The following is a 26579-nucleotide window of genomic DNA, read 5'->3' on the forward strand; positions in this document are numbered from 1 at the left end:
TTTTCTCAGAGCACATTGAACATGTTTTCTATAGGTTTACACCAACAAACTTCTCAAACTCAAAACTTCACACATACATTTAGTCTTCTGAATTGACAGATTCAAATTAATCCTTTTATTTTTAAGGGCCATTTATTAAATGCAGTTAACATGACAAATATAGGCTCCCCATATTTGTAAAACTGTCTTGTAACTCCGTATCTATAGTTCAGCTTCCTATTCGCTAGGGTACAAACACAATTAGAATATGGCATACAAAGGGCTTCTAGCAACATCTTCTATCTTGTTGCACCTGAGACATCATCATGCCCATCATCTTGTGAGGCATTTTTCTCTATGATCAGAAAAGTAGATTTAAGCTAACAGTAAAGTCTCGGAGAATACTCTGACATCTGAAACAATGAGAATTTGCTTCAGCAACTTCTCTCTTTATATAGAGCTGAGCATAAGTTTTTAATTTACCACAGATACAAAATCTTATTTCTGAAGTATGTGCATTCAGTCTGGTCCAAAATATTTGTATAGCATGTACAAAATTATATTTAACTTTAAGTTTACTTTTGTTGAAATAAAGATTAATTCCACCTTTCATCACAAAAATCTGAGATAATCAATGCAGAAGCCATTTCCGCAATTATTCACTTTGTCCTTCACTAACCTATATGAATAAAATGTGTCTTGGGCTATTTATATCAGAACAACAACGATGAATATTTTCTAAGTATTCCAGCACTGCTATTTCAGCTGGATTCATATTAATAGAAAACCCTCCATGGAGTGGAGGACTAACCTCCTCAGAATGAAAGTTTGGCTCTGAAACACTGAGCAACTGGACACTTCCATATGCACAAAAAATTTAGGCAAAGGACAACAGAAATGGAGGAACCAAGGTGTGGAAAAGCTGTTAACCATTCTGCTCACGGGCAAAATGGAGAAGAACAGAGAATTAGCAACTTTCTCTAACATGTGGGTCCTGATCTGATTCTCGGTAACATCCTTCCACACCCCCAGCAGCACAGTGAAGAGGAGAAGCCTAATCCCACTATGCTACTAAAAAATGAGCACTAGTCGGTATTTAAGGAAGCCATGGTACATTTCCTCAGCCGTAATTCACCCTTCTTCCCACACTTCAGAGAAAGGATGTTTTATTAAGTAGCATTTTCAATTACAACAGACATGAATCCAGGAGAAAGGCCTGTACTTGCATTCAGCTTTTAAAACACAAAACAGTGACTGGCGAGTACAAGTAGTAGTATACAAGAAATCAAGTCACTCAAACCCTCTTCATTGTGAAGAAGGTTGAGACTGGGAAGGTTCACAGAACGCTGAGAATGGGAAAGGGATCAAAAGCAATGTTCAAGGCATAGACAAATTGAAGAAATAGGTGCTTTGAAGTCTATACTTCTGTTTTCCTCCCTTTACAAGTCTATACTATGATATGGAGATAAAAGCCAGTGTGTGCGTGGGGAAGGTCTTCACCCAGTACTTTTTTGAAATTAAGTTCCACAGTTTTGTTTTTGTTAAAAAAAGTCATTTATCATTTAATACCTGTTTCAGGATTCTCAGATCAGTGGTGCTGTTAACATTGCACTTAATTGGCATTATCCATTTTTAAAAAGAAATTAAAAAGCAGCTCTGAACTTTGCTTCTGAGATGGAAGCGTTGTCTCTGAACCAACAATGATTCCTGTCACTCTTGCTTTGCATCTTTCAAGGCCTGAAGTCTTTCTAAAAGGGGTGGATGGGAGTAATGCCACATTGAGAAGATCCAATCAGAAACAGGGAATCCTAAATTATCTTTGTTTAGCTTGATCAAAGCAGAATATAGGTCTTTAGCCTTCCCAAGTTCCTTGGCAAATGCATCTGCCTGAAACTCAAATCGTCGGCTTAATACAGTCAAGCAAAATGACAGAACCTGTGGAGAGAAAGATACTAAAATTATTTTAAAAATCAGCTATCTGCAAGTTCCTTACAGCATCAGTAAATACTACTGTACCTTCCTTCCCACACATCACTGTGGCTGTAGAATGATCTCACCAAGGTTTATCCAGGCCACACCTGAAACTGGGAGTCTTGCCCAACATGAAGCACTAAGCCTACTTATTAAAGTGAGATACCAGATAGAGCCCCTAGAAACTTCAAACTCCCCCCCCCCGCCCCAGTCAAAACAAAATCATTACTTAAATTACTTATATAGGACAATACTTCAGCATCTATGTCTTGAAAATAATTTACCTCATTGTAAGGTGAAAAAATGAACTGGAAAATAATCATCAAGCCTATCAGGGTAGGCTGGGTGTCATAGAAACCAAATGCAGCAAAGAGTTCTTTTCGACCAATTAACACAGCAAACAAGAAGAAGCAGAGGAAGGAATTCATCTAGAGAAAGGAAACAACATTCTTGATTAAGATGAGTTTTTCAAAGTCTAAAACATGGCCTATTCATATTACAGATTTGCATAGAAATACCACTAAAAAAATAAGATAGATTACTTCAGAACTAATATACAAAGAGGAACAAACAGCTGGCCTTTACCTGCTTTCTGTAAATGCATGCAGTAAAGGAACACTTATTTTCTGTCAGTGAGCTAAAAAAAAGTCTAAGTAGTGAATGAAGATGAAAAGGCAAGAAGACAAGTGAGGAGGGAGTACAGGGTAGAATCCATCTACTTGAACTTAAGCATAGGTTCCAAAAAGTTTAAAACCAAACAAAATGTGCCTGTGCTGTGTCATACTTCTATTCCTGGAAACAATCTATGTTTCCATCTAAGCCATGCATCACTGTGTACAAGCACTGTGCTTGCCTGGTTTTTCAGAGGCAAGAGGCAGGACCATGCCTTACCAGGTTTTCTAGAGAAGGTGATTAGTACCTTTTCAATCCATTCAAGTGGCTGTTTGGTCTTTTTAGAGTAATGTGGAAGGTGCCAGAATATTGTTTGTTATTAAAACACATGGGACAGAAAAAAAGAGAGATGGCTGTGACAAAACAAATCAACAGAAAAAGTAGAAGACACTGCAGAATAATTTGTGAAAATTTCTGGAAGTGAAGATAAAATCTACCTATTACAGCAAATAGTATCTAGAAAGTGGATCCAAAGATAAAAGTTACATGAGTTAGCAGAATGGCAAAAGCACCGTAACAGTTGCTAGTTAGTAGGGATCAACACTGATATCAGAAGTTGGAAGGTATTTGCTTTAAAGCAGAAAGCGAGAAGGACCTCACTGAAGTCTTCAGTTGCATGGGTAAGAAAAAGCCAGTGTTGAAACGGAAAGATATTTTCTTAAACAGGACCTTGATAGTGAAATTTACAGCCTGAAAAGCTTGTGAATAGCCTTAGAAAAAGAACAGAAGAGCATTCCTGGAATGGTGCACACATCTCAAGACAGACATGATGGAGTTACAGAAGGTGCATAGGAGGGCAACTAAGAGAAACAAACCAAAAAAAAGACTGGGAACTTGGAGAAAAGAAGGGTGAGTGATACCTGGAATAAGACAAATCTGCACCAAAGCATATAGTAGACTGTTGATAGTAATTTAACAGAAGGCACATAGCTGTGCCTTGCAAATAAAATAATTTGAAGTAGGAGGTTTGGCGTAGGAATTCCTTTGTATTGTGCAATGTTCATACATATGCGTGAGTAAACAGACCATCAGGATCCTTTTCTTCAAAGGTGAGGTTGGGCAATCTCTAGAGATGGCTTCAATGTTCACGCCTATTTGGGTATGCACCAAGAACGGCACAATAAAATTATTTACCAATAATCAACGTACAAAGTATGAGAATACAATCTAAATAAGTAAGAATGCCCTCCTGTGTCATAATTCTCAATCACATCCCTTCTCAGGACTCCAGGGAACAAGACTGATAGAAATTCTCAGATACATAGCTTTCTCAGAGATAATGACAAGCACCTGAAAAAAGGCAGGCTGGGAGACAGGATACATCCAGTCCTATCACTAGCACAGGGATGGAAATAGACCTTCAGAGAAGGCCCTGAGATTCAAACAGACAAGGAAAAAGTGTTAGAGAGCAAGAAAAATGTGTCCCAACTTCAGAAGCCTGCTGAGATGAATTACAATGGCAGCAGACATGCTTTCTTAGATGCTTTCTAGCAACCAGATGGAGCAAGGAGGGGACAGAAAGGCTAGTGCGTGTTCACTGTAGATACAGCAATAGAAAAACCAAAAAAACCAACTTTCTGTTGCAGAGCGTAAGTATATTTTGTGAATGTACACTTACAAATCTGGATGCAGGCATTTGGAAACAGCAGTAGTTACAGAATACTCTAGGAAAGCCACCAGTTTATCATAACATACCTGGCTGATGATAATATTTTTGACAGTGTGACCTAGTTTCCAGTGACCCAATTCATGACCAAGTACAGCCAGAACTTCTTCATTTTTACATCCTTGTTTCTTACTCTGAGGGAATAATAAAGCAGAAGTAGTATCAGGTATGACTGAACACAGCTGAATAAACTTATTACATAGTAGATTGTTTTTTCCTAGGTCACTTAAGTGTCTCTAGATCAGGCCATTCCCTTCTACCAGCAGACACACACATATAATTTCTTATTGAGCCTTTTTCAAGAAGATTCTTACAAAAAAATAAACTTTTAAGTTCAACAAGATTTCTACCATGAGGTGGTGTTCACTTATTTCTACGTATGCAGACATGCCTGTGCAAACCTGAAAAATGCTGAAAAATTTGCCTTCCACTCTCTCCTACCATCCCTTGATCTCATCCTGTTTATTTACTCAAGGCATTACAATGGAAGCAGACATTCAGAGCCACAGACTTTCAACAAAGAATTGAGAGCAAAGCCCTCTCCCTACTTCCTTCAACATTCAACATGTAACCTCCCTCCCAAGGCACTACTGTTCCTTTAAAAATGAATGACAACATCCCCGTCCTCTGCAACAAATGCTGTGACATGCCTTAAAGCTATCATTAGGAAAGATGGACATCTGTACCTTCAAAGGTACATTATCAAATCAGAAGCAAGCATGTGGGCTTGTGTACTGAGAACACAGCTGAAGAACCTGTTGAAATGGAACAAATTATTCTGACTAGAGAAGGCTCTCCAAGTTTTTCAAGGCAGGTGAGCTCAAAATGCCCTCCTCTCATCACCCACTTCCATAGGATGCCATATCAAACCGTGGATGAAGAGAATTTCACCACCAACACAGTTACAAGAAACAGAAGCGGAACTGAACAACAATCTATACGTTGGCCTAACCGTAGGCTGCGCGAGGCCTTCTCAGAATTACTCTTTCAGGCTCTTCAGAAAGTATTCCATCAGTTTTAATCATCCCTACACTCTCCTGATGCCACAAAAGCTGTTACAGCAGCTGCACGTCAATGGAAAGGACAATGAAAGGCCATCATGCTGTTCTTGACCAGGGCGGGTGGGCAGTAGGGGATGCACATGTGGAATCTGTACGTGTGCACACATGCATGTCTCTTGCACCAAAATTCTTGCGTGTAGTAAAAGGCACACGAATGACACACTGATAGTCAAAAGCATTTCCTTCAAAGGGAAGCTTCTGTGTGGCAGTCCCAAGAGAAGGAACACAAGCTAAAAACCTGAACAGGACCCTTATTCAAACAATTACAAGGAAGACCTATTTTTTACATGCAGGGAACCAATGTTTTGCTAAAGCCCCTGTGGATTTCTACAGTCTCTTTGGTGCTATCTGCCCCACTCACACAGCCCCAGAAATTCTAATCAGCAGCTCAAGGATACTTTGGTGATGAAATCATTGGGTTTTGGGTTTTAGCATCTCATTCAGGACCTTTAAAATACATTCAGAAAACACAAAAGAGTATTTCACCAAGAAGTAAATAACACGATGAAAAATAAAGATGAACAACTCACTTTGGTTTTAGACTTTGTCTCTTCATTCTCACCATCTTCTCCTTCTGCTGGCTCTTTGTTCAATGCAGAATAATCTTCCAGGAGGGTGTCAAAGAGTACTATCCGCTTATTCTTGAAGAATCCATAGAAATAAGCATTGCTATGAGAAGAACGCTTAGAACCTGATGGGGAAAATTTACATTAAAGACCATGATCTGAATAATCCCATGCACTGATGACTATGCAATATTACACAGAACAGATTCTTCCAAAGGAATTCTCAAAGTCCCCAAATGAATGGTAGGCAAACTCAAGCAAATGAGTTTGCAGGCTGAAGCATATTTTAAAATGATGTAAGTAATGATGATCTGATTTAGTAACTCCAACAGAGAAATAAATTTTTTCATCTGTAACGTGTAATCACTAAAATCATGAGTAGTCATGTGAAGATCTAATAGCCAGAGAAATGCAATTGTATTGCAATTTCAGGTTCAGAGTGGAAAGAGCATTCTGCGTAGAACATGTACTGCCCTCCTGGCAAAAGACCAGTGACGAATACACTTAAAATTCTTTCAGTGTGCCAGCAAAGATGATTCGAAACAGTTGAGGATGAAGATGTTAGATAAGGAGAACATGAAGAGATGAGCTGCAGGTATCAGGCAGTCCCTCAAAATTATTTTGTTTGAAATAGGCAATTTTTTACAGCTACTTTTGTCTACAACAGGTGAATCAGGGACTGTTTCTACTATCAATATACTTGGGGCCAAGAAACTCATCTCCTTCCATGGAACATGGACCGTTTCAGTTGATTAAAAAGCTTTCTAGATCAAAGCAGATGTTAAGTTTCGCCTGGTTTTGCCTATGGACAGGAGCTGTTGCAACATCAGGACTGAAAGACGTCTCAGAGAAGAAGTGTATTGCTCTGGTTTTTGTAGCAAAAGGTAAGATACTTCAAGTTGAAGGCATTTGCCTTCAACTCTCACTATAAATGTATGAGCTGCATCAAGTCCTTAGGGCACAGAACATCCATTGTTCCACTGCAAGCCAACCCATGGTATGGTCATGGTAACCTTCAGCACCAAACCAAGACAGAGGAAGGGGATGGTCAGAGTATAAAGCCTCAGCATCCAGTCCCTTCTCAGTAAAGAAATCTGAACAGCCACAGGGTAGCAATGTTCCCTTTCATCCGTGTATCACAAAACACTTCATCCTCCACTAAGTGTTGGTAGAGAAGGAGCCTTTGTAATCTGCCTGTTACAGAATGAACCCTGAAATTAAAGGACTTGGTTATACATGTTACTAAGAAGTCAGTTCCGGAGTGGGAAGAGCCAAGACAGCGTGCAGAAAAACACTGGCAAAAAGATGTTCACACATCCAGTGCCCCGTGTCGGAAGGGAATGGTGCTGGCTCAACACTCTTAAGGATGCCAGAAAAGAAAACAGGGGTCTGGCAGCCTCCCTCCACTGCAGATCACTGCCACTAAATGCAGACATGCTGAAGAAGCCAATACAGGAGTACACTACATAGGTGCCAGAGTACCAACAAGTGGCTCATAGGACTTTCACCATGGTTAAAAGCTAGGATACAGCCAGCAACGCATATGGGAAAAACTTACTTATTTGACAAGCCTCTGTACTGACTCTCAAGCTTGAAAAACTGCAACTTCACTAGGAAAGAGAAGAGTTTGTTGGGCCCCAAGTACATCAATAGTAGTAGTTCCTGGCTGCACTGAGGCAGAGCACTGGCTAGATTTGGCCAGCCCAAAGTTTTGAAAGCCACAGTTTCCAGGCTAGATAAAGCCTTCATCACCCTCTCTTACAGCAAAATTCTACTATTTCAGCTCTTTATGCCATCTCATACTGCCTTCACCAAGGCAATAAGAACACCTCTGATCTTCACAGGTGGGGCACAAAACCAAAACAAAATTTGGGAAAGTCCCTGAAATCAAGTTCAGAAGGGAGCAAAATGAGTAACAGTGGAAATGTCAAACAGTAAAGTGCTCCATGAGCATGGACGTGGAGAGGAAGAGACATGGCAGCTGGCATGCTCCATGTTATATTCCATGACCTAAGAAAAAAGGATGAGAAATTCATTACTAGAAAGGGAAAAAATTACAGTAGAAGGTATGAGTCCATCCAGCTATACCATAAGAGACCATGATGTGAACACTCTAAGAAGGAATAGGTGTTTTTAACTTTCATAACTTTTTCAGCTGTTTCACCAAGGACTGAGACAATTAATGCTAAACTGTGACTAGAAAAGATTAAAAAACCCTCTGGTTTAAAGATCTAAAATTGGAATCTTGATTGCTGCTTCCATTTCTGACTGTGCTATGTATTTCCAGTCCACAGAGCCAAGACAATGCTTCCAACAAGATGGTGAGTTAAGGCTGTACATTCAGCTTCACTTTTCTGACCCCAAGGCAGAGAAAGGAAAATGGTGCAGACATTGGCAAGTATTACAATAGCTGAGGAATATATGCAACTGCCCTACTACAGCATCCACAATCAAAGCTAAAAATCCACAAATTCAAAATTACTAAGTCTTTTTATTAAAAAAAAATCTCACCTTCAACAACATACACCTTAGTCAATGGGAAGTCAATGCTCTTTGCCATTGTTTCAATTTGTTGCTTGAGCTCTCCCTCCGGAAGTGGAATGAATTTATCAAACAAAGGTGCAATATAGTCTGCATAGATTGTAACAAGTACCTGCAAACACATACAGACTTCAAAAACAAGGCATACAAATGTGTGTTTAGTACTAAAAGTGGAGCATGAGTAAGTACAAAAAGAGGGCACAATTTCAGAAAAAACACTTGATAAAGCACAGTCCTGTATGAAGCAAGGCTCTCTATGGGTGATCCCATTGAGGAAGACAACTGCTTAGTCTGTTGACAGTCAGCAATTCAACAGCAAGATAGGGGTGGGGCAGGTCCATATACAATCTACAGTCCTCAGCAGAATTAGTGTAAACAGTGCTTTTGCTCTGATGGTTCATCAAACCACAGAAGGCAAAGCCACTATGACAGCTGGGAGCAGTGGTCTTATCAGTGACAGGCTGTCGCTTTCACCCACTTCACCGATACTGGAAAGCTCTGAAGTGTTTCATAATGAGCAGCAGAGTCTACTGAACCAGGAGATAGTCCCGCTTCTTCAAATTCCTGCTAACTTGCAAAAGCCACAGTCTAAAACAGGCAAGAAATTTAATGTTTCCCCATTTTCTTCCCCTTCTCCCAGTGGTATGCAGGGCTAAGGAACTGCCTGATGCCTCTGGTCCACAACGGATTAACAGCCATGTCCCAAAAATCACTACAATGCACCTGCATCTCATCAAGCTGCCAGCAGATGTAGCCCAGATGAGAAAGCCAGGACTGGAATAACGCTGTGATGGGAAGGAAAACTGAACTCCCTTCCCTCACACTCTAGACCTTCATGAAGTAATTTTTATTTATTTATTTTAAAGAAAAGGTCTGGAAAAAAGTTTAAATTGTGGTTAGTGAAAAAGAAATAGGACATGAGAGGCAAATGGACATCAACAGTAACTTCGAAATTATCTTGACAGGTTTTCTTCCTCTGAAAAGAAGTACACTGACTTTTGAAAGTATCTGCACCGTTCAAAAAGTCCAATGAAATCTACAACTAGGGAAACTTACTTTTCCAAAGTCATAGCAAGTGGGGGCATCAATATGAAACACCACTAGAAAATAAAAGTTACTTTCGTTACTGTAACTGTTAAGAGTTTAAACCTCTGCAGATATTTTGCAGCAAGTGTAGAAGAGTATTTTACAGAGCAGAAATCAGCTGTCTGTTTCAGTCCCAACAAGTGTCTTAGACCACGTAGTATGTGTGGACTAATTTCCAGTTTTTATCTTTATGTGTAATCCCTTGATATCAGCAGGCATAACAGACTGGTAGAAGAATGCAACTCTAACCATGATTACAGAGTTATGGAACGTGATTACAACTGGAATTTTTCCTTAAACTGAACTCTAAAGGGTAAACCTAACACCTCTTAAGGTTATTTTGCATGTCAAAAGACTGTTCAAACCCACACATCAAGGCCTCAAACCGTGATCAACACCCTGTAAAGCCCAGTGACATTGCAAGACACCTGAAAAGCACCAATTGTCTGGGTATGCACTTAATCCTCATGAAAAAATGAAAGGGGTGGGGGAGAGGAAAAAAAAAAAAAAAAGAGTGAGCCACTTGGTCTTGCTACATTATCTTTCAGTACAGAAGTCTGTAGCTCTGACACAACATGTTTTATGTTCTAGCTTTTGGTGTGTAAAGGACAGGCTAACCCCTGTTTTATTGGTTTCTAAAGTATCTGTAAAATCTCAGGGGGGAAAAAAAATTCTACGTGGACAGCTCAATTGGAAGGGGCAGGCAAAGCAAAAATAAAATACTAGTTTGTGACAGGAAAGTGACAGAGAAAGAGATGTGGTATCAGCTGAGTATGTTCTGGTTCTCACCCTGAAATTAGTGTTAGGTACTACTCACCTACATCTCTTCTTTCTACTAAACTTGATAAAGACTATAAAATGAACATTCAGAAAGTATCTCTCATGAGATCATACATTTTTTACAACATATATTTTAAAGAAAAGATGGCAAGAATAAAAGCAGTCAATGACTGGTATAAAGGAAGCTAAGAAAAAAAATTTCACTTTCGGTGTACAAATGAGGGCAGGCCATTTCAGAAAATCCTGTATCTTCTTTCAGTCCTGAAACTACCAGTTCTTTTAAAATTTCAGCTTAATACTTCTATGAAAAAGCAAGCCTTCAAAGCCTTCAAAGCTTTTAAGACTAAAAATTTAAAATATGAACTGGATATCACATGAGGAACTAATATCTCCCCAATTTTGCTACACTAGAATAATCTGTAAGTATAATCTGTTAAGTATGAACTGTTTCACTCAGGTTGACAGAACAGTAGCTCAAATGGTGAATTATGATTTAAAAGTATACTGCTGTTCAAAGCTTGAAAGAAAAAGAACAATTCTTTAAGAAGTACTGATCAGAGTCTCCACAAATCTTTCTGTAATCGTCATTTCAATACACACGAACTGACATTTGAGGCCTAACACTATGATTTTTCATAACATGTTCAGAGACCAAAAAAAGCGAAAATGTCAGAGCATAAGGACACCTGGACTACAGAAAGCAGGAGCCAGCACAACAAATCAACAGGAAACACTGTATAATTAAGCCAACAAACAAACAAAAAGCTTGAAAGAACTCAAAGTAGTAACTGTAAGCTAGACTTAACCACCTAAGTGGGGCACTTCTGCTACTATAGTATTGTCATCGAGTTCCTCAGAAACACACCACTGGTAACTGCACTATGCCAGAATTAGTGACCATACAGAAATCCACTAATCCACACAGGTTTTACTTCAGGTACATGTATTTTTGCTTCACTGATGCCTAACAAGTAAGCAACAAATACAATTCAGAAAATGAGATCTGTATCCCATAAAAACAGGATTATGAAAAGACTTTGCAGTCATGGTTTGAACTGAGACACAATTCTTTCCATGTTGCCACGTCTGAGAAAGTCAGTGCAGCTATTGGATTGTGGGAATCAAGTGGGAAATCAGATTTTCCTGCGTTAATTGCAATGGCCTCCCACATAGCATTATGATTACATTTTTGTACAAATGGGGCCAGCCAATGCCTGTGCTTTAGAAAGGAAGCTGACAAACTGAAAGTCCAAGAAAGCTATAAAAGTAATCTGAATCTAGAAGCAGTGGGGAGAAGGAAAAGGGAAAAAAAAAAAAAAGCAACACGTACTTAAGTCATGAAAGAGAAGCTTAGAAAAGAAAACAATCGTTATTTCCTACCCAGGTGTTCCTAAAAATTTTCTTGATGATGCACTCCAGTTCAACCAGAAAGTCTGAACTTGACATAAGAATTAGGGATTGATTGACCCAAATTTATTGTTAGGCTAACACCTTGTTAAGGTGCTCTTTTAATCTAAAAATGAATTAATATATACAATAGTACTTCTGTGATTTCTTTCTTGGGTGAGCAATGGTTAGTGTATTGAGCAAAAAGCCAGCAGAGCACTATGTTGAAGAAAGAAAAAAAAAAATACAGACCTCAGAGCTTGTAGTAACAATAGAAAACATCAAATCCGTATGATGTATACAAAAAGATCCTTTTAATATAAGCCCTAAAAATGTCAGTTAACAATTCAGTGTATAAAAGCAGCTATATAAGCAGAACCAGAAATGGAAAATTGCTGCTCGTCTCAGTACAAAGCAATGCAATTGAGAATCGGTGCTTGATAACCTGTAAGAAAAGCCCAATGGAAACATTACTGTCCTAAGCACATGCTGCCTTGTCTTGCCAAACTGCTGGCAGTTGTCCCTGTGCCCTTTCTATATTTAAGAAAAAAGGAAAACCTCTCACCACATAGTGCTGTATTTCCAGTACCTATTCTAAAGCTTTTTGAGTGTTTATTTTTCAACTGATGAAGACACTCCAGTATTAAATATATAACATATAAGATACCACATTAATGTGGACAATTACAGAATCACAGAATGATAGGGATTGGAAGGGACCTCTAGAGATCATCTAGTCCAACCCAATCCCCATCCCCCCACCCCCCCTCCCCCGCAGAGCAGGTTCACCTACAGCAGGTTGCACAGGAATGCGTCCTGGTGAGTTCTGAATATCTCCAGAGAAGGAGCTATTATTCCTGAACAAGTACACTGACAGCAAGACACACTGTTAAAGTACACATTAAAATTCCCAGGAGATTTAGATTTTCCTCCATTTCCTTTGAGTTATGTTTTTAAACCTCAGCACACTGAGACATGCAACCAAGCTAGCATTTGGAAGAAACCCAAACATATTCTCATACTCACCAAGGAAACAACTAAAGTGAAGAGCCAGGCATAGATGAAGAAGTAGTCTCCCCCTATTTTAATAATGTAAAGCAGAAGGGATGTCACTGGCAACAGAATACACTGAGTCACGATGAACTTCTTGATAGCATCCTTAAAAAAAAATCCCAGCGTCTGTAAAGAAAGGATACCAGCGATATTTTTAACGTAAATATTGATGTGCCACAGTGGTTTATGAACTGATCTCTTCAGTGGATGCACAGAAACAAAATAAGACAAATCGCAGAACAGCAATACCAATGTGATAAGGAAATCAGTCAGTTAAGAAAAGGTGGAAGAACCTTTTCACCCCCTCTCCTGGCAGTTGTGGCTCTTTACATCCACATGGACTCCAAGCCCGTGCAGATGCACTCTTCCTTAGCAAGATCTGACCCAAACCCTTATTGGGTGTTGCACATGTATCCTTAATTCCTTTACCAATCTATATCCTAGACATTATGGGATTTTTAGAGAATAGGAAACTCTTAAAGAAACATAGGTACTGTAAAATACTTTGTCTTTGAACACTTGCCTCCACTAAGCTGATTGTCTTAACTGGAAATATATAGAAGTCCTATTAAAGAATTTTATATATTGGGTATTTTACTCCAAGCTTCCACTGACATGCAGTTACTAGTCATGTAGGTGTCTCAGGTTTTAAAATTAGCATAACTTTAATAGAAGCAACAGAAATTTCAAAGATCTCTACCTGAATGAATCTGATCTAGTGACTCTGCAACATGATTAGACCCAACCAGCTCTTTCAGGAGTTGTTACTTCAGTACTTACAGCTATCTGCAAAGCACAGAAGTGAGGGGGTGATTATGTAAAGATCCTTCCCAACAAGGTTATATTAAAAAGTCCATACTACGTTAAAGATACGGAACTCGTCTGGAAAGAAAAATAATACTGGTGAAACAGATTTAAATAAAAACTAAGGAGTTGGGGCAAGAATTTGGATAGGTGCCTCAGACTTCCATGACTATCAGAAACACAAATCAGACATAAACCCACAATTTTAGGCTATTCTTTATGTAGACATATTCACTCTGGTCACACAGTGAGCACTCTGGTGATATATTCTTGCTAAGCAACCATTAGTATCAACAGGAACACAATTGTATAAATACAAGCCCACACAAATGGAGCACTCCAGAAGATACTGTTACTTGCCTGCCTTTAATATTCTCAGGTAGTGTGGGCTACCTTTTCCAGCAAAACAGCCTGTAACTAGAAAAGCAAGACTTGCGGCTCTGATTCACACTAAGCAGTGCTCCTTTCCTGAAAATAGTACGGAGAAGCATGAAAGAAACTCTGTGGGTCATCCTGGACAAAGGAAAAATTGTTTCCATTTGATCAAGACTCTTAAACTGGTAACAAGCCAGGAGAGAGAAAACAAAACACACAACAGTGTATTCCTCCTTTATTACTTCCCAGCTCAGCCAGAAAAAGGCCTGTTATATAGCTTTTTCATTTTTTAGCTTAGTAAACAGTTGAAGAAACAGTCACTTAATATTACCTAGAAGAACCCTTAACAGAAGCATACTGTCAGCGCTGTTTCCACTGGGCTTTCTGAAACACATCAACTACAATCCATTTACATCAAGTTTTCATTTTAACTCTTTCTTTAGTTCCAGTGCCACAATCTAGGAGGAGCAGAGCTATAAAATGGCATGGTGTCTTTCATCTTTGCCCCGCCTCTTTCCTGCTTTCTAAGGCAGATATGACTTCAAGAGAAATCCTCATTTTCAGCAAGCCACTCCCATGGAAGAAAGAGTTGATCTGGAGATCATTTGAGAATCATGGCTGTAAGTTCCAAAGTCTAGGCTGGTACCAGGGGGGAATTTGGCACATTCACTAAAGGATCTAGCCCATCAGTCTGAAGTGAAAGATGGAGATTTGACTATGTTTGTAAGACATTTGGTACCTCAAATTGGATTGGAGCTGGACTCAGCCTTCAGTTCTTGGCATGAGGACCACTGTGGTGAAATAAACCTCGTAAAGCTCAATCAAGCACTTAACAACACCCACAGTGTCAGTGCCAAGTCTTCCTTTTCTCATTTGATTAGGCACAATACTTTGCATTGACAACAGTGAAGCACCCAGAGGGCACAGCTCCAAGGAGAAAATATTTGGAGGATATACCCAGAATTCTCCTTACCCTTCCTGAAGCATACAAAGAAACCACATGAATTCCGCAAGCTCTCTTCTTAAAGAAGCCGAAGGTGCTAAGTTCAGTGTTTGACTCTCTGCTGTTTCTGCACAGAGGTAGGGCCCGATCAAGGCCTGATCAAGTCAACCTCTCCATCCATCAGCTAGTCTGACAGCTTGCTCTAATTCTAGTGCTTTACAGGTCCCAATACTGACAGTCTTTGAACTTTTGTGTCCTGGATGTAAAAGGCTTGCAGATCTGGCACCAGGATGGAACTTACTCCTCACTAAGGTAGGAGAAACAATCAAGGTGCAGGTCTGACATGACTACTCAGAATTGACATGAGAGACAACAGTGAAAGATGGCTTTTGATGCATATTTAAGGATTCTGACTTTCAAAAGCACGTCTAGGCTAGGCCAGGGCATAAGCACGTTGCAAGAGTTAGGCCTTTGCCAGCCCTTACAATTTTTGAGGACTACAGAACAAAAGTGATAGCCAGAGAACAAACAAAGTACATCAAATAGGTATTTCCCCAAACAAAAGATTGCTTGACTCATGCTCTGGAAACATGGGAACATTCCTTCCTCCCGTGATAGCAGCAGGATATTAGCCTGCCAGTATGTTCCCTGTAAAGTCCGCAGAAGGGAATGGGATCTCCAGGACTATGGCTCAGAATCATCTAGGATGTGAAAGGCCATGTGTGCCAACATTCTGACGAGTATTTACTTGCTGGTGAGAGAAAAAAGTGATTATTAGAAGTTACACATATGTTTTTAGAAGCACAAGGTTTTTTTAAAAGACTAGAGAGCTATATGGAGTATAAAAAGAGTTCCGAGTTGGTTACAAGCTCAAGGTTTATGACTAAGTGGAACAATTTTCATATCTGCTTCCCAAAGACTGGAGCAGGAGCCACCATTGGCACAGTATCCAAACATCAGGGGCCGAGGAAGGGGGCGGGGGGAACACACCAAACAAGCCTTACAGTTTCTGGGAATACATACAGATGTCAAGGCAAAACTGCGCAGTGAGAATTTTCATAGTTGGGCTTCCCTGGAAAGAAAATAGCATGCCACTAAATAATTGACGTGAACCAAAATAATACAGGATGTGTCAGGACCTATGCACTTCTGTTCTAAAGATGATTGAGAGAGGGTGCAAACTGGATCATTATATTTAGAGCTTTTCTCCTCACTTATTTTCTTACCTGTTCTATAAAAAGGAATAAAAAACATTGATTTATCAATTACCAGGAATATAATGAGTTTAGAAACAAACTGATTCCACTAGGTCTAGCTCAGTCTTCCTGCCTGTGGAACAATTGCTGGAGGTAATATAGGAATTAAATTTATTTTAAAGGTACAGCATTGAAGAAATCTTCAGCGTGGAGCGTGGCGAATATGCAAGGAATCCATCCCACAGAAGTTCCCTAGGCAACCTTAGATGTTGGCAACACCAGGGGAGCTTGGTGCGCTGAGAAACTACACGGAGGGTGGAGCGGAGTGAAGACACCGCAGCCAGGCTCTGTGATAAGACGGGAACTGGAAGGTACTATGGAACTGACAAGCTGCATATTTACTACCCTGAGCTGCATATTTACCACCCTGAGCCAACAGTCTGTCATTTTTTGACAAAATACTATCCTTTGGGTGAACTTTGCTCATTATAATCTCATTATAATACCAGAAAACACACCTCCATCCCAAAGCTACCCACCTCCAAGGTGCAACCACCCCTCACTGAGCTTGCGCTCTGGATTTTTCTTAGTCTATACCTTTAAAAGTAAAACGAGAAACTTGTACACCAATTATAATAGAGGTATGTATGACTAGAGTCACTCAAGCTCCACCTGTAAGGACAAATAATATAAAAATGTCTTAAGAGAGGAAGGATGCCAGGGAAGATACCATTGCAGACCACCTCTGACACCTGGGATCAGTCGACAGGCTGAGCCTCTCTTCCCCCCCACAGGGACGCCTTTGGGTAAGATTCGAACACTTGGTTATACCGAGTGCTTCCCCGGGAAACTTAGAAATCTCTACAGAGTTGCTTTATAACTTAAGGTCTTTGTAGCCAGGCTGTATTACTCATATTCTTGGTATTTGCACATGCTTTGCAAGCAGTAATTTTATTACCAGCAGTCCAAAAGAACTTGTGCATTTGTTGCTTCAATAAACTGCACTATTCACTAATCTAGCCGTGAGAGTTCTCATTGAACACCACCAAAACCCTTAAGTGTGGCCGTGCTAGTTCATGGAACGCGACTAGACTGGAAGTGTATGGTGTTATGAGTGTATCCGTAATCGTGAGAGTTCAATATGTCGAATGCGACCGGACTTGTAACACAGAAAAATTGGGCATCCCTCAGAATCTAAGCCTAGCCGCCCCCAGCCCCTCTGACATCTGAGGACAAGCTGGAAGGCAAGGGGGTTTATTTTCTGCCAAATTGCCTTGCCCTTTAATGCAACACTGCCTCCATAGAAATTGGCAGATGGAACTGGCAACTACCAGAGCATGTCTACCCTTATTAAAACAAGCCAAACAGCTTTATCTCACATCTGCTACCCATCCAAATTTTATTCTACTGTTAAAAAAAACCAACTTCCTAGTAGACTTGGAACAGAAAGTACTGTAGACAGCACTAGCTGGGTCCACAAGCAGAAAACAAGTCTTATGCTCTGGCATGAAATGGCTAATGATGTGTCCCAGATTGAGGTTCCTCTCCCAAAAGGAAAATCTGATCCCATGAGAAACTGATACTGAAACAGGTTAAACTAAGTTGGTGAGAGAAAGTAAGAAAGCCAGGGCTGATACTGTATACCTAACAGAAGTACAAATGAAGAGCTGAATTCTCTAATTTAGTAAAGGCTGATAGAAGAAATCAATAAGTGAAACAAAAGGAGGAAGAAAGTAACTTCTCAGTTTTGTTTCATCTGTTCAGTGTCCGTGAATCAGAACTGCCCCTGTCAAGCAGTGATCCAGACTTCTCAGGAACGGCATATGAAGGGCAAAGAATAGCCCACCCAAAAATGAACATCTGAGGTATGAAATGTTCTATGTTCCACTGCTAGAATACACACTTCTCTTTACTCAGAGGCATGGGCTCACACAGAGACATTCTGGTGTGGCATGGGTACTTCTGCAACAGTCACAAACTGTCATTGCTCTTATTTTTATGCAGTGCTAGAAGAAATGTTCCTTAAACTAATGGTCTTTGGCAGAGGTATGGACATATCAGTCCATCTAACCAACCAAACCTGCTGAAGACATTAGGTCAATATAAGGGCTATCTACAATACCTGTTGATTGAAGCCATGTTTCTCTTCTATGACAAATGTGTTATATAAACTCCATGGGAGACCAGTCACTGCACTGAAGAGAGTTGCAAGCAGCAGAAATACCAATGACTGAACAATCTAAAAAAAAACAAAACAAAAACCAAACCAAAAACCTGATATTTACTGACCTGTACTAACATTAATATTCCATGTGTTAAAAATGGATTTTATGTCAGTGATTTATCTGAGACTGGTTAGAAGATGAAGCTAGATAAATTCATAGAAATAACATGTTTATGATGATTAGATTACTGATCACTGAAATAGCTTACTATGTTAAAGAAAGAAAAATATATACTGATGAAACAGATTTAAATAAAAACTAAGGATTTGGGACAAGAATTTGCATAGATGCCTCATCCACAGCACGAAGACAACATAAGCAGCAGCCTCAAATTTCTTACCCTTTTACTGTGCAGGAAGATCACATCTAGTATTAGTAAAAACACAACACCCAAACAAAAAGCCCCCAAAACCCCAACCCACCACCTGGTTTGAGTCAAGCAGCTTTCTAACATACAAGGCTATTTTAATTGGTAAGCTGATTTAAAAGTCACATACTGCTATCATTTCTCAGACTCACCCAATCATTGTGTTCACCAGAAAATATCTGTTATTTTTACTATATTGTAGCTAAATCCCACTTTAAGTAAATGCAAGCTTAAAAATAAAAATTATTGTAACAGTATAGTTCATGGACCAAATGTTTTTACTAAAATTTAAAGATTGCTTACCTCATATTCTGGTCCAAACCCAGCACGACCAGAGATCTGACCAGACAAATTCCAGAGAAAAGGAATTCCTCCACAGAGGAGAATCATCTTGAAAACAAAAACACATACTGCAGAGGCAATATGAAACAGGTTGTTAACTTATTCTATTAAAATTTCAACATGATAAGGACCTTTTAAGGGTGAATGAGAAAAGTTTTCTAATTAGGCTTTTTGTCCCCCTCTGATCTTAGCAGTGCATAAGAAAGCCTGGAATATTTGGCAATGGTTCACTTTTACTTTACAGAAATAGAGATCAGGTCAAGTTGTTTTGTTTGTTTGTTTGTTTTCCTGGGAAATACTAGCATATTTCCAAGCCTATTTACTGTAGACTTTGCTTCTATATTGGCTCAGATGTAAGGTATATTTTTCAGAAGACCTTAAAACTCATTTGTCTTATGGTTGTATAACATACCGTCTCTAGGAAGGGTATGCAAGATTCAGCAACTTGACTGCACTGGGACAGTCTCACCTGCATTCCCTACCGAGAGAAAGGCATTCAGAATGAGGCTGTAATTTCACTTTCACTATTAGTGCTGCTTCAACCATTTTAAGAAAGCTTCATGCTCTCCTCCTTGTGCCTGCCTCGCAATGCCTCCTGCCACACAGGTTGCCAAGAACAGCGAGTGGACTACTTGGGATGCACCATCATCAAAGGAATGCTTGAGACAGAGCCACTGAAGCCAGTGCTAACTGTAGTTCAAGGCAGGGGCTGGTAGTGTTTGTTAAACAGCTTGACTTCCAAATGTTTCACATTTACTTTCTTAGCAAGTGATGCATCACTATATATATAGAAATCAGTTTTCAAGTAGGCAGCCTTCCAGTATGGACAGTACCAGGTTTTCATTTACTTATTTATTTTCAAAAGACTCACTCTTATAACCTAACTACTAGGGTGCATTTTGACCGTCAGCAGGAGATGGAAAGGACCCAAGCAAGCTTCTTTCTGCTTTGCAGGCTACCTGTAAGTTTCAGAGCTGGAAATCCCAGAAGTACCAAACCCTGAACAAAGACAGCTATTAGCATGATGTTGATTCTACTTACTAGTTAAACAGAAAACCACATAATTAATGGCTGAAATAAATCAAAGCATACCAGTAATTCTAACACAGCATCTCCCCTTCAATTAACTTGCTAGGTTAATGAATCATACTTCTACCTACTAAAAGCAAAATGTTGCAAAACTGTCATCCATTTTTATCAACTTTGGCCATGACAGCCTCTTTCGAGTTCAGGCCAAAGCCAATAGAGGATGCGGCTTACGCTCTAAGGAAGTGGCAAACCCAGACAGTAGAGGCCACCTCATTTTAGCTCTGCTGGAATCTGATAATCCCAGGACAGATTCTGAGAAACAGAAAGACACAGCTTACCATCACAGAAAGGAGCAATAACTCATCATCACATACATGTAGAGAAGAAGCTGCATGTACCCTACACATGAGAGGTACCAGCTTGATTGTAGAACAGAATCATAGAATCATTTAGGTTGAAAAAGACTTTTAAGATCATCAAGTCCAAATGTTAACCTAGCACTGCTAAATCCACCATTAAACCATGTCCCTAAGTACCTCATCCACACGTCTTTTAAATACCTCCAGGGACTGTGAATCAACCACCTCCCTGGGCAGCCTGTTCCAATGCTTGATAACCCTTTCAGTGAAGGATTTTTTCCTAATATCCAATCTAAACCTCCCCTGGTGCAACTTGAGGCCATTTCCTCTTGTCCTATCACTTGTCACTTGGGAGAAGAGGCCAACACCCACCTCTCTACAACCTCCTTTCAGGCAGTTGTAGAGAGCGGTAAGGTCTCCCCTCAGCCTCCTCTTCTCCAGACTGAACAACCCCTCATCAGACTTGTGCTCCAGACCCCTCACCAGCTTCGTTGCCCTTCTCTGGACACATTCCAGCACTTCAATGTCTTTCTCGTAGTGAGGGGCCCAAATCTGAACACAGCATTCGAGGTGCAGTCTCACCAGCGCCGAGTACAGGGGGTATGGTAACTTCCCTAGTCCTGCTGGCCACACTATTTCTGATACAGGCCAGGATGCTCTTGGCCTTCTTGGCCACCTGGGCACACTGCTGGCTCATATTCAGCCGGCTGTCGATCAACACCCTCAGGTCCTTTTCCGCTGGGCAGCTTTCCAGCCACTCATCCCCAAGCCTATAGCGTTGCATGGGGTTGTTGTGACCCAAGTGCAGGACCTGCACTTAACCTTGTTGAATCTCGTACAGTTCGCCTCGGGAATGAAGACGCTGTCTGAAATCTAATGAGCGGCAATGGCCTTAGTTACAACCATACCACTGCTGCAGCCTTCACACCAGAGGTATTTTCCCTATTAGGAAATATGCTGCAGCCATGACAGCATAAATGGTATTCAACCATGTATGGACCCTTCAGGGATGCTACTGTTTTCCACTTGGACATTGAGCCATTGGCTGTAACTCTCTGGATGCAGCCATCCAGCCAGTTCTTTATCCATCTAACAGTCCATCTGTCAAACCCACCTCTCTCCAATTTAGCGGCTAGAATGTTGTGGGGGACCGTAACAATTGTAGGCCTGGGTGAAGATAAGCACAGACTGCTGATAGGGCTCTTTGTTTAGTAGGGCACTAAATTCAGTGGCAAAAGAGGCTCATTTCGATCATGTATATTTTCCTCAAAAACAACAAGGGAAGCTGTTTTGGCTAAAGCTCTTGAAATCATGATAAAGCTTCAGAACCTTTTGACTTGTTGCACTTGCTAGGTAGTACCATCTCACCTTGTCCACTAATCTGCTGTTGGAAGATAGCTTCATTTTTTCAAATGAAATACTGCCTCTAAAGCCAGTCAAAAACACAGAAGCTTTTCAAATTCACACAAAAATTGTCTTGAGTTCTACTCGGCATACCAAAAAGCCCAACAAGAAGAATGTAACAGCTATACTGACACATGAACATTTTTACCAGTTCATACAATATGAGACAATGTACAGGCTAGGCTGCACAAAAGAGATCAGGAAATGCAAAAGTTAAGAGCAGTCACAATTCTTAAGTACTGGTTTCGCATCATAGTTACACAGTTACATGACTTACACTATTTTACAATACTATTTTCATTGTCTTTTATAATTGACCTTTTTGCTTCCTTAAGTTCATCATGTAGTAGATCATACCCTAATTGTATTTTGCAATGCCAGGCATTTCAGGATTCCTTTCTGACCCAGTTGTGCTACCGATGAGCAGTGCATTTCAGCAGTAAGTCAGAAAAGCTTTCTTTTAAGACCGTTTGCATATCACACATGTAAATACTTTGTTCTAACTCAATGGCTCTGTTTTTTCATATATGCGAACACTACTTGCCCAGTGTAATTGTTCTTACACTTAAGAAGTATCCGTTGGTGCCTTTCTTTTCTTTCTACCTTCTGCTTAAGTTTTAATCTAAAAATGAAAGTAGTTGCATCGCTCCAAACACAGAAAAAGGTCTGTATTTGTAACAATTTAAAATGATTCTAATGTTGCTTAATTATTTGGCAGTGGAAACCCTAATAGGTCAGCTGTGCCACTAAAATGTAATAATACATTGTCATTGTGCAGTATGACTCAGCACTGCAATAGAGAAATTATGTGGTGTCTGAATAATTTCTTCTTTTTATATGGCAAATACAGCCACAAAGAAGAAACACAGAATCCTAGGCCTTCCATATTTCAGTGTTTACTGTTAAGACACAGGAATGCTAACAGTGCAGCTGCATGGGATCACTAAGAATCAAAGTATTTCACAGTTAAGTACATGATAAGTATCACACGAATGCTAGAGCAGCTCAGGTACTTACAGTGCCCTCAACCTCTGAATACAGGCCTGACCAAAAGCTGAAAGTACTTTTGTCCAGCTGATACAGACGAGATTTTTCAAATGTTTCCGAATCCATGATCTGTCCTAATTCCTGTGGTACATGTGTTGTTGTTCTATACACCCGTCTCTGAAAAATTGAAAAAAACCTTAAAGTCTACATCCAATATTTTTTAGGCAATAAATAAGATTTAAAAGTAACATATAACACGATCCCATGGGCCACCACAGAAAGCTTAAAAAAAAAACCCTAAACCACAAAATAACAAACATTCCTAAATTTCTGTTTTCTATCAAGTTCCAAATATTAAACTGAAGCATAATAATTATGTTATAACCAGAAACTGAGTTGCCTGTTTATGAATTTATTTCCAATATGGTTACTATATAAAGATCTCACAAACTCATTTTTCCACAGGGTGTGACTTACTGCACCAGAGTAACGACTAAGCAGAGTCTGAAACTAAACACCGGATCCTCCCATGCAACTTCACCAGAAAACACATCTGTGATGTGGCTGCATAAATGAGGTGCTATTTTATTTTTGGTAGAGAACTCACCACTTTAAAATTTTTAGAGACTAAAAGTCCTTATTCCATCCACTGCCTTATCTCGTTCCAGTATATTCATCCCTTCTCAAAGGAAAAGCTCCTACCCTTTGTCACTTCAAAATACATTCTTCTCTGACCGGAGTATCAGTCAGTTCCTCTGACTGGCTGCAGTCTCACAGACAACTTAGCTGATCTCATGGCTCACAGGAGTATGCAGCATTGCTCCCGGCCCTCCCAGCAGTATTTTCCTCAGCTGTGCTGGGTCTGGCTGGGATGGAGTTAATTTTTTCGTAGCAGTCTGCATGGTGGCATGCTTTGCGTTTGTGGCCAAAGCAGCAGCCTTGATAACACACCAGTGCTCTGGCTACTGCTGAGCAGTGTCCAGGCTTTCCCTCTCTCTTCCCCAGCGGGCAGGCTGGGGGCGGACAGGAGGCTGGGAGGCGACACAGCCAGGACGGCTGACCTGGGCTGACCAAAGGGATAGTCCATGCTGTATGATGTTACACTCAGCAATAAAAACTGAAGTGGAGGAGGAAGAAAGGGGAGGGGAGAGGGTTTGACTCCCAAGGTGGCTGTTACTTGGAGACTGGGCCGGCATCGGCCTGCTTGCGGGAGGTGGTGAGCGACTGCCTTCGCAGCACTTGGGGTTTTCCCCCTTTCCTTCACTTATTAAACTGCCTTTACTTCGACCCGTGAGTTTTCTCATTTTTGCCCTTCCCGCTCTCTCACCTGTCCTGGGGGAGGAGGATCGAGATGCTGGGTAGGTGCTGCGCTGCCGGTGACCCCACCGCACCCACACTTTTCGGACCCTTCTGTGAACCCACCTCACTGACGGGACGGTGAGCGTCCCCGCCACCCCGCTAACGCAAGCGGGGTACAGTGCCTGGGCTCATCCGAGGGAGCGCAGCCGGTCCGCAGAAGATCAGCCGTGCTCCAGAGCAGGGGCAAGGGTGAGCAGACGCAGGCAGCGAGTGGGGCAGCGCCCGCTCGGCAGAGCTGCCGAGAGCTTTGCCATCCGGCTCCGAACCCCCACGCGGGGTGCGCAGGCAAGTCCCTTCCCCCTCGCAGCCCGCCCTCGCGGCCCGCCGGCGGCAGACCACGTTCCCCGACCGGTGGCGGGCGGGCTGGGCTGACACCGCGCCCCAGCGCCGCTGCCTCGGCTGGGACAGGGCCGAGCCGCCCCCAGGCAGGCGGCAGACTCAGCCGGCCCCCGCGCCGCTCCGCGCCGGCCCCCCCCGCCCGCCGCCCCCCACGTGAGGCGAGGCCGGGCCCGGCACAGCCCCGGCCCGGTGGCGCCTGTCCCCGCCGGAGCCCCCGCCGACCTGCCGGTGCGCCAGGAAGGCCTCCCAGAGGTAGACGGACCAGGAGAAGAGCAGCACGGAGCAAAAGATGCGCTTCTCGGCCGGCAGCTCTGCCCACAGCTCACCGGGCAGCGCCATGGCCCCGCGCCGCTCCCGCGCTTCCTTCCGCCGCCCGCGGTGCGGCGCCGCCTGGCGCCCGGAGGAGCCGCGGGGGGGGCGGGGCCGGGCCGGGCCCTGAGGGGAGGCGGGCGGAGCAGCGGCCGCTGCGGCTGGCGGGGACGGGCAGGGGTGGGCGGCGGCGAGGCCGCAGCGGGACGGCGCCGGGGCCGCCGTGTCAGCCGCTCCTGCTGGCGCGGGGCTCCTCCGCCGCCCCGGGCAGCCCCGCCGCGGAGAGGGTAGGGCAGAGCGACCGGGGCGGCCTCCCCGCAGGAGCCGCGGGGCGGGCTGCTTTCCTCGGGGAGCGGCGGGAGCGCGTAAGGCGACCGCCCCGCTTGACGTCCCAGTCAGAAGCCCGCGGGTGTGGGCCAAGTCTGCTCCTGGGAAGGTGTCGTGTGAGGGGAGGCCGGGCAAGGAGACTCCCCGGGGCGGCCCTGGGGGAGCCGCGGCTCTTGCGGGCACTTTGACCAGGCGGAGCGGAGCTGGTAGGAGCTGCCGGAGCTCTTGGGCGGCACCGGCGGCGGGCACGGAGGGCACCCGCCACCGTGTTCGTGCTGGACGCCTTGCACTGCACGGAAGCCTCTCCTGATGCCCGGGTGCGAGGAAGTAGGTGATTTTTGTAGGTGATTCCCTCCTGAGGGGAACAGAGGGCCCCTTATGCCGGCCTGACCCAGCCCACAGGGAAGTCTGCTGCCTCCCTGGGGCCCGGGTGAGAGAGGTCACGAGGAAACTCCCCGGTCTGGTACGGCCCACCGATTACTACCCGCTGGTAGTTTTGCAGGTTGGCAGCGAGGAGATAGAGCAAAGAAGCGTGAAAGTGATGAAGAAGGACTTTAAGGCGCTGGGGAGACTGATTGACGGATCGGGTGCGCAGGTGGTGTTTTCTGCAATCCCTTCAGTGGCAGGGAGGAACACTGAAAGGAATAAGAAAGCAAACATGGTCAACGCGTGGCTCAGAGACTGGTGCCACCAGAGGAATTTTGGATTCTTTGACCATGGGGTGGTCTCCATGGCACCGGGCCTGCTGAGTGCAGACGGTGTTCAGCTGTCCCCAAGGGGGAAAAGGATCCTTGCCTGTAAGTTGGCAAACCTCATCAAGAGGGCTTTAAACTAGACTCGAAGGGGGAAGGGGATGAAGCCAGGCTACCCAGAGATGAGCCTAGGGGTGACATGCCATTGTTGGGGCAAGACCGATAGCCCAGCTCAAGTGCATCTATTCCAATGCACGCAGCATGGGCGGCAAACAGGAGGAGCGGGAAGCCATCGTGCAGTGGGGCAGCTATGACGTGGTCGCCATCACAGACACATGGTGGGACGACTCGCATGGCTGGAGTGCTGCGATGGAGGGCTATAAGCTCTTCAGGAGGGATAGGCAAGGAAGGAGAGGCGGTGGGGTGGCTCTGTACGTCAAGGAGTGCTTTGATTGTATAGAGCTCGATGATTGTCATGACGGGGTTGAATGCTTATGGGTAAGGATGAGGGGGAAGGCCAACAAGCCGGATATCCTGCTGGGGGTCTGTTATAGACCACCCGACCAGGGTGTAGAGGCCGATGAAGCGTTCTACAAGCGACTGGCAGAAGTCTCACAGTCGCAAGCCCTTGCTCTTGTGGGGGACTTCAAGTTACCGGATGTCTGCTGGAAGTACAACACAGCTAAGAGGAAACAGTCCCAGAGGTTCCTCGAGTGTGTGGAAGATAACTTCCTGAAGCAGCTGGTAAGGGAGCCTACAAG

The 26579-nt window shown here is 42.7% G+C and overlaps 1 protein-coding gene across 1 annotated transcript; it reads right to left on the bottom strand.

The window, feature by feature from the left end:
- Window positions 1-548: 548 nt before the first annotated feature.
- Window positions 549-24829, bottom strand: ZMPSTE24 (zinc metallopeptidase STE24). Its single transcript, XM_059830802.1, has 10 exons — window positions 24713-24829; window positions 22823-22969; window positions 18975-19061; window positions 18202-18318; window positions 12735-12887; window positions 8427-8568; window positions 5880-6040; window positions 4318-4422; window positions 2235-2378; window positions 549-1914 (listed from the first exon to the last, which is right to left on the bottom strand). The coding sequence occupies exons 1-10, from the start codon at window positions 24827-24829 to the stop codon at window positions 1690-1692; spliced, it is 1398 nt and encodes a 465-aa protein (XP_059686785.1). The 3' UTR covers window positions 549-1689.
- Window positions 24830-26579: the final 1750 nt, after the last annotated feature.

This window comes from Gavia stellata, chromosome 29 (genome assembly GCF_030936135.1).
Source record: "Gavia stellata isolate bGavSte3 chromosome 29, bGavSte3.hap2, whole genome shotgun sequence".
Taxonomy (NCBI): Eukaryota; Metazoa; Chordata; class Aves; order Gaviiformes; family Gaviidae; genus Gavia; species Gavia stellata.